This window comes from Bidens hawaiensis, unplaced genomic scaffold (assembly GCF_021521415.1).
Source record: "Bidens hawaiensis isolate Kalapana, Puna unplaced genomic scaffold, B.hawaiensis_p1.1 tig00004706_1, whole genome shotgun sequence".
In the NCBI taxonomy this organism is placed as follows: Eukaryota; Viridiplantae; Streptophyta; class Magnoliopsida; order Asterales; family Asteraceae; genus Bidens; species Bidens hawaiensis.
The window spans coordinates 97,248-109,350 of record NW_027491289.1 but is presented as its reverse complement, the minus strand read 5'-3'; the positions used below and the strand labels follow the sequence as shown (position 1 = coordinate 109,350).

Sequence of the window (12,103 nt, the reverse complement as noted above, 5' to 3'; positions counted from 1 at the left end):
TAGTTCCAGTATCGTAACAAGAATAACTGAAACTAATATATATAATTTGAAAGTTTGGTGACGCTATTATCTTATTGGTCCAAATGGCGGTTCGATATTGGACAATTTTTTTTTTGTATTTTTATTTTGTTTCATAGTTCCTATATCGTAACAAGCATAATTGAAACAAATATCTAATATATATAATTTGAAAGTTTGGTATTGGTCCAAATGGCGGTTCGATATTGGACAATTTTTTTTTGTATTTTTATTTTGTTTCATAGTTCCAATATCGTAACGAGCATAACTGAAACAAATTAAATTTGTGTTGATTTACCACCACAAATCCCGAGACCAACAACGCTCAGATTTTACCAACTTACTACCGCAACGCCCGAGTTTTACGGACCATTTTGTTTTAATTCTGATACCTTAAGTTGGTAATGACTGAATTCGTGTCAACTCATCGTCGTAATACTCGGGTTTACCAACGCCCAGGTTTCAATACTGGGGTTTTTCCAATTGCCCCGGCGCAACGCGCCGGTTAGAAAATCTAGTTAGACATAATTTGTAATATACGAAACACAAAATTCACAGATATTAAATATCAGATTAATATGTCGGGTATTATCAAGTTGATAATTAATAAAACCGATCTAATACGATTCGTTTATATATATATATAGATAGATAGATAGGGTTAAGTTAGAATAAAAACCCACTTGAGTTGTGAAAACTCTAGAAACTCATTCTCAACTACATGTTTTTAATTAAAGTTTAAATCTTGTGGTCCACAATTAAAGTTAATAAAAAATATAAAAGTTGATTTACATTTTCTCTCTCCTAAAAACATATATAAAAATTACTAAAAAAATGTAAAAAAAAATAGCAAAACATTTTTTTATGTTTTCGATGTTTTGTATTAAATGTTACAACATATATTACATGTAACAAAAAAAAAACGATGTTACATAGGGTTTTCACTGGTTTTCTCAACTCAAGAGGGTTTTCAAACTATAGTTCTCCTATATATATATATATATATATAGGAGAAGTATATATAGGTATGTATGTTCATACATTTTTATGCACGGATTCTGACAAATATTCGTGTACGTTTTTCACCCGTGTAGCTTTGCATTTTATTGTTTTTTTTTCTTTTTTTTTCCAAACAGATACAATCTTACGTTCATTGTCCTGTTTGTCTGTTATTCTATATTATTTTTACATTATTACATGTATCTTTGTAACTAACTAAAGGAATGTCGTTCAACGAATTAGGAGTTACTTTTCTCTAGTCGGAAGCACTAACACCTTCTGCAAATTTTATTTATTTGCGTGTCTTTGGTTCTTTATTTTATTGAAAGACAGTTTTTTTTAAGACGTATGAATGTTAGGAATTTTTTCAGTCTTCGGTTATTGGCTATCTTGTTTTTGTTAATCCATTTACGCTGTTATGTTATTGCTATCATTTGTCGATGCAGTATACTTTGTAGGTCTGACAGTTGTATTATTTTCCCTCGGATGTGTAGCTGCATTTATGGTGTAGTATACTTTTGTTACTTTTATTTGACTACCTATTTTCATATACTTTTTCTAGCTGGTCAACATTTTTCACATTATCTGGCCATTATAATCAGATCCAAACTGCTTTGTTCCAGGAAACCATGTTGTTGCACAGATACAAACGAGTGATTCATAAAACAGTGAGTTGTTACTCGAACAGTCGAGTGTTCCAAGCGTTATCAGCCACGAGCGTAAGAGTTAGAAAGTTTAATTTACTTCTATTTTCTTTCATTAACACTTCCTTATTACTATCCCAATATTAGTAGGTAGATTGAATTTTATCAATTAACATTATATGCAGAGAATGACGAACCAATTTGCTTATACTCGTCTGATGGGTCAAAATGTTGGATCCCAAATGTCCCGTCACATGAAAAACCTTCGATTGGTAATCAATTTAAAACTTGGGATGACGCGGTTGCTATATACAAGGCGTACGCAGCCAAAGCTGGTTTTGATATGAGGATGTCAACCATAACATGGACCAAAGGTGCCATATCTCATAGGTATATGGTGTGCAGCAAAGCCGGTACCCCGCGTTGCAAAGATGTGGATACCATAGACACGTCATCGTCCTCTTCCAAGCGACGCCACACGAATATAAAGGTTACAGGTTTCAATGCGTGTATCAAACTAAAGTTCCATCAAACTCGGTCGGTTTTGAGATATATGATTTCATAGAGGCTCACAATCATGGCCTTGTTAGTGAATACAATATGGACCTAACACGCAGGAGAAGACAGTTACAGTTTTCAGACAAGGAATTTATTCAAAATCTTCAAACTACAGGTTTTGGTCCAGTCGTTGCTCACCGTGTTCAGTCATCTTTGAAGGGTGGACATTGTTTGGTCACGGGTTCAAAGACTGATTTTAAGAACCATGCTCGTAATGTCAGGTATTGTGTAGCTGATGCGGATGCTCAAATGATTGTCGATAGCAACATGAGTCATTTGGAGGATTTTTTTTTCTAATTCAAAACTGTTGACGGTGTGCTAAGGTCTATATTCTGGTCTAACGGCATATCTAGATGCAACTACAGTATGTTTGGTGAAGTGCTAGCTTTTGATGCAACTTACTCAACAAACAGGTAACAAATATCGCGTTACGTTTCTTGGCAACAACTTCTAATTCTAGTTTACCACACTTTATTTTTAATTCAGGCATGACATGATTTTTGTTCCTTTCACGGTCGTTGACTGCCACAAGAAATGTGTTACCTTCGGTGCCGGCTTAATACATTCAGAAACGATTGACTCATACCAGTGGTTACTACATGCGTTCCTATCAGCTCATGGCAAGCAGCCCAGGTTGGTGTTGACAGATCAAGATCCAGCAATGAAACAAGCCGTTTCATCTGTTTTGAATGAATCTACACATAGACTGTGCATGTGGCACATTACAAACAAAATACCTGTTAAGTTATGTATACGCCTTTCAGCATGAATGTTCTATTCCAGTTTTTAATTATTTTGGTATGCGTCGGTCATTTTAAGTTATTTATTGGCTCTATTGCACGTTCAACAATACTAGTTACTTTTGTTTTGTTTTATAGCTGAAGGATGAGATTCAGGTTAATGAAGAAATTAGATGTCGTGTTAACAAGCTGGTTTGGAATGTATTCATCAAGCCCGAGACGTTTGAATCCAGATGGCATGATTTGATTGACGAATTTAATTTAAGCGAAAACAAATGGTTAAAAGACATGTTTGCTATTAGGGAAAGTTGGGTTCCGGCTTACTTTAGAGATATTCCAATGTGTTGTTTGATGAAGACTACCTCACGTTCTGAGAGTTGCAACTCACAGTTCAAAGTATAATCTAGCCCTGGCAACAATTTTGTTCAATTCATGAACTGCTTTGAAATGGCATTGAATGCTCAACGGCACGTGCAGCGCGAATTGCAAAATGATACCACAACAAAGACACCGCCGTTAGAGACCCGTTTGCCAATCGAGCGACATGCCTCCTACGTCTACACTATAACAATTTTCAAAGAAGTTCAGAAAGAGATTACAAAGGGATTGTATCATTGTGCGCGTACACGTGTTGACTCCGCAGATGGACTGAACATTCATCTTATCAATCACAAAGACAAACGCAATGGGTTTGTTGGCGAATTTAAGGTACATCTCCTGTCATGTAACAAAATATCTTACATTTGTCGCTTACGTACTGTCATATCACTAACTACTCACCCTGATCGAACGTATACTGCAGGTGACTCACAATCCCAATGACAACACATTTTCATGTTCCTGTAAGAGTTTCACTTGCATAGGCTACCTGTGTATACACATCTTCAACGTCCTCCAAATCGAGTTAATTGATGAAATCCCTGACAAATACATTCCATCTCGATGGAGGAGTGACGTCCTACCCTCATCACTGTTCAAGATTGAAACCAGATACGGCGTTCCTCTTGATGAAAGATTTTAACTAAGGCAATAGTTTTTGTTTTGACCAATCAGTGCGCCGACCGTGCAAGAGGAAACATAGAACTTCTCCAATCGTTGGTCGATCAGATGCATCAGATCAAGGACAATATATGGAAAAAAATTCCTATAGAACCTTCCTGTAATAGCAACTCCGCCACAATACAAGATTTGATTGGCTACAAGCTACCTGAGCAAATCACAATAAAGCCACCAACAGGGATTAAAAATAAGGGTTCAGGATCTCGCAAGCGCAAGATTGGTCCAGGCGAGAAGGCTAAGAAGAAAAGCAAAAAACCAAAACGTTTTTGTGCAAAATGTAACAAACGGGTTCGTGGTCATGACTCGCATAACCATAAGAAAGTTATGGAAGAGAAGGAACGTAGGCGAAAAGAAAGGGAACAACGCTGAAAGGAAAGGCAACAAAGAAGAAAAGACAAAATGGCAACGGTGGATAACCAACAGGCGGAATATGTTGAAACCGATGAGACCGTTGACACATCTGAAACGGATTCTTCTGAAGATTCGGATGACACGAGCGATACCGACTACAATACTGAATAATGTCTTTTCTTTTATTTTTTATTTTGTGTTTTTTTGCTTACGAGACATTATCATCTACTGTTACACCTTAACATTTTCAATACACATCACATTTCAATTTCATACACCTCTATTCACATCACTCTTGTGTAACATACAATTATTTTTTTTCGTTTGCAGCCATATGAAATGTTATCTTCAGTCATTTCATGTAAAATACATGCATGTCTATCTGCCAACCGATTATTAAACATGGATTTGATGCCTTAACACAAATCATGTTCTACGCTTACATGTACAAGACATGTTATTCGCTTACGTACACTTTTAGACTTGCATACGCTTGTGTATCTTACACTGATTTATTTATATAAGTAGCTATACAAACAGCTGTCATCATCCCCTTCATGTCAACTACGCGCGTCTCTGTCTGTCAACCAATAAGTGAGCATGGATTTTTGCTGTGGTTGAACAACTCATTTGGTAAGGCACTTTGTTCCAAAGTTAAGGTATGTGAATATCTTTTAAAAACCTACATACACAACATGTTATATTCTATAATTACCAATTTCTGGATTAACGGGTGTTTACGTGACGGTTCTACCTAGATATAGGCCCGTATGTGGTTACCTATTGGCCAACTATGATTGTGTACTATCATTCAGATGCACCAAATGGTGTTCACGTATGTGTCATTCTCTTGGTGCGCTTCTCTAGTCTACTCAACACAGTAGTATCCCAATGTTTTTATGTAGTCAAACTTTATGGCTATGTAACTATAATCACATGTATTCCAGTGTGTACTAACATCGTCTAGCATCCAGGTACGTGCGCTTGTCTGCGTCACCCGGTAGGTACTCAGGTTTGCTGAGTCCAACGTGTGCCCAACTCGTTTGTTCTTATATACTTTGATGTTTGACATCTTATTTCTGTTGCAACCAACATTATCTTCCTCTTGAACACACCAAATGTTAGTTTGGTCCACACTACCCTACAACATAACCACCGTATCTCAACAATGGAGCATTACACTAACTAATTTGACACATTGAACCTTTGAGGTGCAACAAACTAACACACACAATGGTTACCTTTGGCAGCCAACATATAAACCAAAAAAATAGTCACATACTTTGCGTGTAACAACAAACACATCGCAACGAACTCAGTCAACAACTGTTACCTTTCCCAACACATCAATTATCTACGCATATACTGCATCCGAAAAAACATACACATTTAATTAACAAACCAACTTCATTAACATACTAAAACCCAGTTACATTTAAAAATCCTCAAAATTCGGTCATCAAAACCCAACTTTTCATACATAGCTCATACATCATAATCAAAAGCACATCGACATACCAGAAGGTTTTATCAATAATAAACAAAACATACTAATGTCTTAACATAAGGGAGTTTTGGCCCGAAGCCCATGAAACATAATTCAGAAAACCATAAAACATTAAACACTAAACCTGTTACTAGACTTCACGCATGCATCCATCACTCGCTTACCAGCGCTTCATCAATCTTCTCTTTCTTCTTGTTGACGGAGGAAAGCAGAATCTTCACCTTGTACTTTATCCTTAAGCTGATCAACACCTTTTTATTCTTCATCGAAGCCTCCCAAAGCCCACAACAGCAGTTACTACCCCCCTAAACGTCTCTATATGCCTCATCGTGAACAACCCGGACTCTTCATATTCCTTTCTAGTGCACTTTAACTTCAGCCACTTCGGTTCTACCCCTTCCATTGGAATTTCTTTTGGATGATCCACGATTCGGAGGTAAATCACAAAAAACTCCTTCTACAACAACAGCTCATCATTAACCGTTACACATCCTTGTCATTAATCATCATACAATAAACAAAAAAAAATGGATTTTTACTAAAACCATACTAACCAGTTTCATCATGTACGTGAGCAAACGCCACTGTACTCGTCATCCGAATCCTTCTCTGATTTCGACCACCTTTTGTTTATGGCCTTATCAACATTGTCTAACACCTCAATTGCCAGATTTTTCACATCAAAGCACACCAAATAACAGTGATCACCTGTCATAATCGGTATTACAAACATGTCATACGGCCGTATTCGTAATTTTCTCACATCGTTGTTAACCGCCCGCCTTAGATTATCCTTTATCAATCCAACGCCCTCTGTGAAGGTCACATCTTTTAACTCGATCATGCTTCCATTCTGTTAATTTCAAACACAAAATCAACACAAGAAGCAAAAAAAAAGATCCATTAATCAACATGTGCCAGACCACTGTATCCAACCAACCTTAAAGTCTAAGCATTATGTTAATGGCATAAAACAATAACATACAAACTGTTGAAAAAGTTTACAACTACACAACACACATAAATCACCCACACAACATCTCAGTAATACCTACATATCTACCTACAGCGATCGTTAGACCATCGCATTCCAACACACATAACAAAGCAAACATCAACCTTCGCATACTAACCACATTAACTTTCTACCCAGCTGGCATCACGAGACCAACACGAAACAGTAATACACACAGCCAGTTGAACATGTACACGCAACCGTATCCGATCAACAATAAATCTACACAGTCTCTTAACATAATAAACAATAATACACACATACAATTGAAAAAGTGTACACTACCTCATCTGATGAACCCGCAAAACGCAAGCACATGTTACAATTTCTCTTTATCTACTACGCTGCATGTCGAAAAAATAACAACTAACAAACTACCTACACACCATGTTGACGACATAACCATGTCTTACTAACGCATGGTCCCCTCCCATATTTGTCCACAACCCAAAACTAAGGTTTCAATTTTAAAAAACTATCCCCTAATAAGCAGTAAACACCATCCCAATACACCCAACTACTTAACATTTACTTTAACATACATGAAAAGCAATTACAACAAAACTTACAAGCTCGATTGGTCCGAGAAACAACCGATACTGTGACGAATCGCTCCGAGCTGCCTCCCCTTCATTCAATACCATTGAGAAACACGAGATGACGTTGCTACTTATCGTCATGTTTGGCTACAGCGTCTCGAATGCACCACGTAAATCTAACAGTCCACCTTTAGTCGAAAACAAAGTTTCCCTACAACGAAACACTATATTGTTACTAGTATTCACACTAACATATGAACTTAGCGTTGTGTATGTCAAACGACTTACGTTTCCGGACCACCAGTCCGATGTATGTACCTCCATACGAGAGTCTCATCTTTCTCTTCTTTGTTAGTGACATCCACCGGCCTATACATATACGGCGATCTAAGCCGGTAGCTTTGACTGATTTCCCTTTTCTCCCTTTCGATACCTTTACCTTTATCGACCATACGTCTTGACACTTCACTCAACGGAGCGTGCTCCGTATCACTATCAATCATTTTTTTCCCTTGATTCTCAACCGTCGCCAACTCAACATCCAAACCAAGTGTATCAACTGCTATCTTTGCTGTCTTTGGTGTCTTCAGCAATACTTCATCACCAATCTGTGTCATTCCCAAACTAAACGACGGCTCAACCAAAATCGGGTTACTTTCCTGTGTTACACCCTTCAATGCCCTAGCTCTACCAATTCCAATGTCACTACCACTCCCGCTTCCTTTCCCACCAGCACTCACCTTGTCTGCACTGTCGCACAACTCTTTCACAACCTCCGGATCACTCCAAAATGGTGAGCAATTAGGATCTTGATCATCTAACTCATCAACTTCTCGTACTTGTTCTCCCTTTTCTTCTACCGCTTTCCTTACACTACGCTCAACGCTCTTTTCGTTGCTACCCTTTGCTACACATGCTGCCGTTGGTAACTGTTTTCCTACATGCACGTCCACCATTTTCTTACCTCTGCTGTTACTACCAGAATCCCCCAAATAACTCTTCCAGTCGTCTTCATATTGAACAACCTCATTGTACTTCTCAGCAAGTTCTTTCAGCTCAAGCTTCCCAGGATACGCATCATACACCTCTTTCATTAACTTTTCAAATTCCTCCTTGCATCTAGAAAGCATGTCTAACACTTTCCACATGCGTTGCACCTTTGCCTGCATACACAACAGTCAGCAGTATTACAAACTCGACCATACTTTCAACCATGTAAACAATAATTAGGTGTGACATAAAACGCGTAAACGACTATTACCTGCAACTCAGATTCTTCTATTGCCCGACTATCCTCCCTAATAACTTTCTTCTTACCACTTCTCTTTTTCGATGATCCAATCATTTTTACATTCATGCGTCTACCGAACCCACCACCAACTATTTCAAGATGTTGCCTTTCTTTCAACTTATCCAACGTCCAGCCTGATAGACCGAGATTTGATAGTGAGGCTGGTACTCCATCCACCTTTACTTTGTTAACATAATACAACCGCAAGCACAACAAAGATAATTATTTACAATAATTTTTATGGCATAAATGTTCATAACAACGACTACGTTAATGTTTATATTATCAACAGTTATATCAGTGTTAATTACGTCTACTTACCTACATCACGAGACCAACACGAAACATATCCCCATCAACAACCAGTTAAAGCTGCAGTTAACTACACAACCCCAAATCTAAGCCAATTACACACAGATAACCAACACAAAAAACATAAAATAGTAACCAAAGCACACAAAAACCCAAATCTAACCTACTTACACACAGATAACCAACGCAAAAAACATAAAACAGTAACCGTAACGCTACAAATAGCTTTATTATGCCACAATCTAGGGTTCGTCTACCAGAACACATATAAAAACTACAACAAAAGAACATCTACAACTAAAACAGCTGTACATACCCTCGAAACCCCCTTACTCTTTTAATCGAACTAGCAGACACCAAACCCTTAAATCGATTGTAATCCGACAGCGGTACAACTAGACGCCACGGAAATTGCGTCTTATAGTACACAAAATAGGATCCACCTCGTTTAATTAACCGGATTTTTGTGTTCGTCGGTTTCGTAAAACGGGAGGATTTTGTGCGATGATGACAGTGTAGGTGAACTGACGTTTTGATTGTGTGTATCATCTGGAAACCAATAATATATTCGTTCATAGAAGAACGTGAAACCATATGGAAGGAAGCGTGACAACCGGGAAAAATAATTGATGAACCAGCCGTTCCCCCTAACCAGCTACACATATATCACAAACTTACCCTTTTAACCAAATATATCTGGTTACAAGTTAAAAAAATTTACCAAACTGCCACTAACTAACCTACACCATAGATCTTTTTAATCAACGGCTGAGATTCATTTCTCGCACTTCTCATTCTAACAACACTTCTCGCAAGATCTATCCCACATATATATATATAATCCTTATATATGTATTATCCTTCATTCATCAAAAACCGGACTGGTATCATCATCGCCGCCATCTTCGATTTAACCGCCGCTACCTGCTGCCGGAAACCTCTCCTCATACGAGTTTGTGTGTCACCGTCGCTTATATTTTGTCTCTCTTACTTGTCCTATCAATCCGTTGAGGGACGAACTCCCGACCCTTTGCCATGACGCTTTCCATAAACATAACATGCTTCTGTGAGTTCAATTTATTCCAGAGACTAAATCTATATATTAAATCGAAGAAAATGGTCAAGCATTTAGTTTACAGTTCTGTTCGTAATTGTTAGTGTACATGAGTTTGATGCCAACGTATGTTAATCAATAAACATAAATATTAGACTATCCACTATCAAAACCCAACCCAACCATTTATTAAAAAACTAATTTCTCTCTCTTTCACCTATACAACTCAACCCAATCTAATATTTTACTCACTATCACAACCCAACATAAACCAATATTTTAAATAGAAATGCTTCATTTTTTTTATAAAATTTATATCAAAATGTTTAATATTTTTTTATTAATAAAACAGTGTCGTTGCATTTTGTTTAAAAAATGTTGCAAGTTGTATTTTTCATGAAAAAACCAAGTTATATAAAAGTTTGGTTGCAAACTTAGGTTGCCGGAACAACCTAGGTTGCAATCGATTGTGGACAAAAATGAATTTCTAATTTTTTTAATTAAAATGTTTTGTCTTTTTGTGCCACCTTACAACCAGTTATGATAAATGATCACCGGGGCCGGCTTAGGGGGTGTTTGGCCTAGCTTTTTTAACAAAATTTATAGCTTTTTTAGATTTTTTTTACAAAATAAGCTTAACTTGGTGTTTGCTTTAGCTTTTTAAGCTTATTCTTATAAGCTTATATAAGCTAATTTGAAGAAACTTATTTGAAGATGGTTTTTTAGCTTATTTGTGTAAGGGTGTAAGTTACTCAATTACCCTTAAATGGTGGTGGATTAATAATTATTGAAGCAACTTATTACTAACAAATTAAAGAATGGTGGATTTAACAACTTATTATCAACTTGTAGAATATAAGTTAATCCAAACACTTAAAAACGGCTTATCAAACAATGGAAAATAAGCTATAAGCACATTCAAAATAAAAGCATAAGCCTAAAAATAAAAGCTAGGCCAAACACCCCCTTAGAGCATGTACGAGCTAGGCAATTGTGAAAGACCTATTGAGGTTTGAGGCCCATAATTTTTTAGTTTGTTTGAATATATTTTACATATTGTATAAGTTTTTTTATTTCTTTTAATATATTTTGAGTCCCATATTTATAATTCGTGCAAGACCCACAAAAACCACTAAGCTCTTGGAAACGGCCCTGGTGATCACCATAAAGAATAGTCTTAGCATCAGCAGGTGTCAAATAATAAAAAAAATAAAAAAAAAAGAATAATATTTTTATGGGTGGTGAATTAGATTGTTGATGTATTTTTTTTACATTTATATTCGATTATTACTTTTCGTAAATGATTTCGAACATGGAAGTTTCTTTATTTTTTTTATATTATGTAGGAGTTAGTACGACTTAGCGTGACTTGACTTAACTTTCTTCCTCATCGACTACAAGGTACGGATTCTGTGTTTTTCGTTCATAGTATAAACTATATTCCGTTACTTCGTAGTACGGTTTCTGGTTTCTTTTACTCATAGCATAAATTCTAATCCGTTACTTTGTAGTACGAACTTTCGGTATTTTATATTTTAGTATCACCTAGTTGTCTCTATCGACACGACCTGTTTGGTCTTTGGACATTTTATGCGTCGTCAACTTTTTATTTAGTTTCGTTCAGCTATTCATTTTGCTTACTAGTTTTAGTTAGAGAGATTTGTAGCATGCAATAGATTTTATAAACTCGTACTTATTATTGCATGTTCTTATGGATAATAATATGGATTTCTATTAATATGTTATATATGTTTGGTAGTTATACTGCCTTTCACGTTTAGTACTCTGTTACCCGAGCACAACACTTTTCGTGACAGTGTTTTTTAAAAGTTCACGGCGTCTCTAACTAGTAAGTTGGTAGTACTTTGGCCATTTACGGGCGTATGAATCGATCCTAGTTCAGTTATATGTTACACGTCACACGTTATATGTTACAAGTTATATGTTATATGTTATATGTTTCGGCTCCGGGTACTCCTTTAATTACCCGACTTATTTTTGTAACATCATTTGTCA

General features: G+C 36.6%; 1 protein-coding gene across 1 annotated transcript; it reads left to right on the top strand.

The window, feature by feature from the left end:
• The first annotated feature begins 422 nt into the window (after positions 1–422).
• LOC143627699 (protein FAR1-RELATED SEQUENCE 5-like) lies at positions 423–4,387 on the top strand. Its single transcript, XM_077097468.1, has 8 exons — positions 423–477; positions 1,847–2,158; positions 2,335–2,440; positions 2,543–2,632; positions 2,706–2,901; positions 3,098–3,355; positions 3,437–3,667; positions 4,013–4,387. The coding sequence occupies exons 1-8, from the start codon at positions 423–425 to the stop codon at positions 4,385–4,387; spliced, it is 1,623 nt and encodes a 540-aa protein (XP_076953583.1).
• The last annotated feature ends 7,716 nt before the right edge of the window (positions 4,388–12,103 follow it).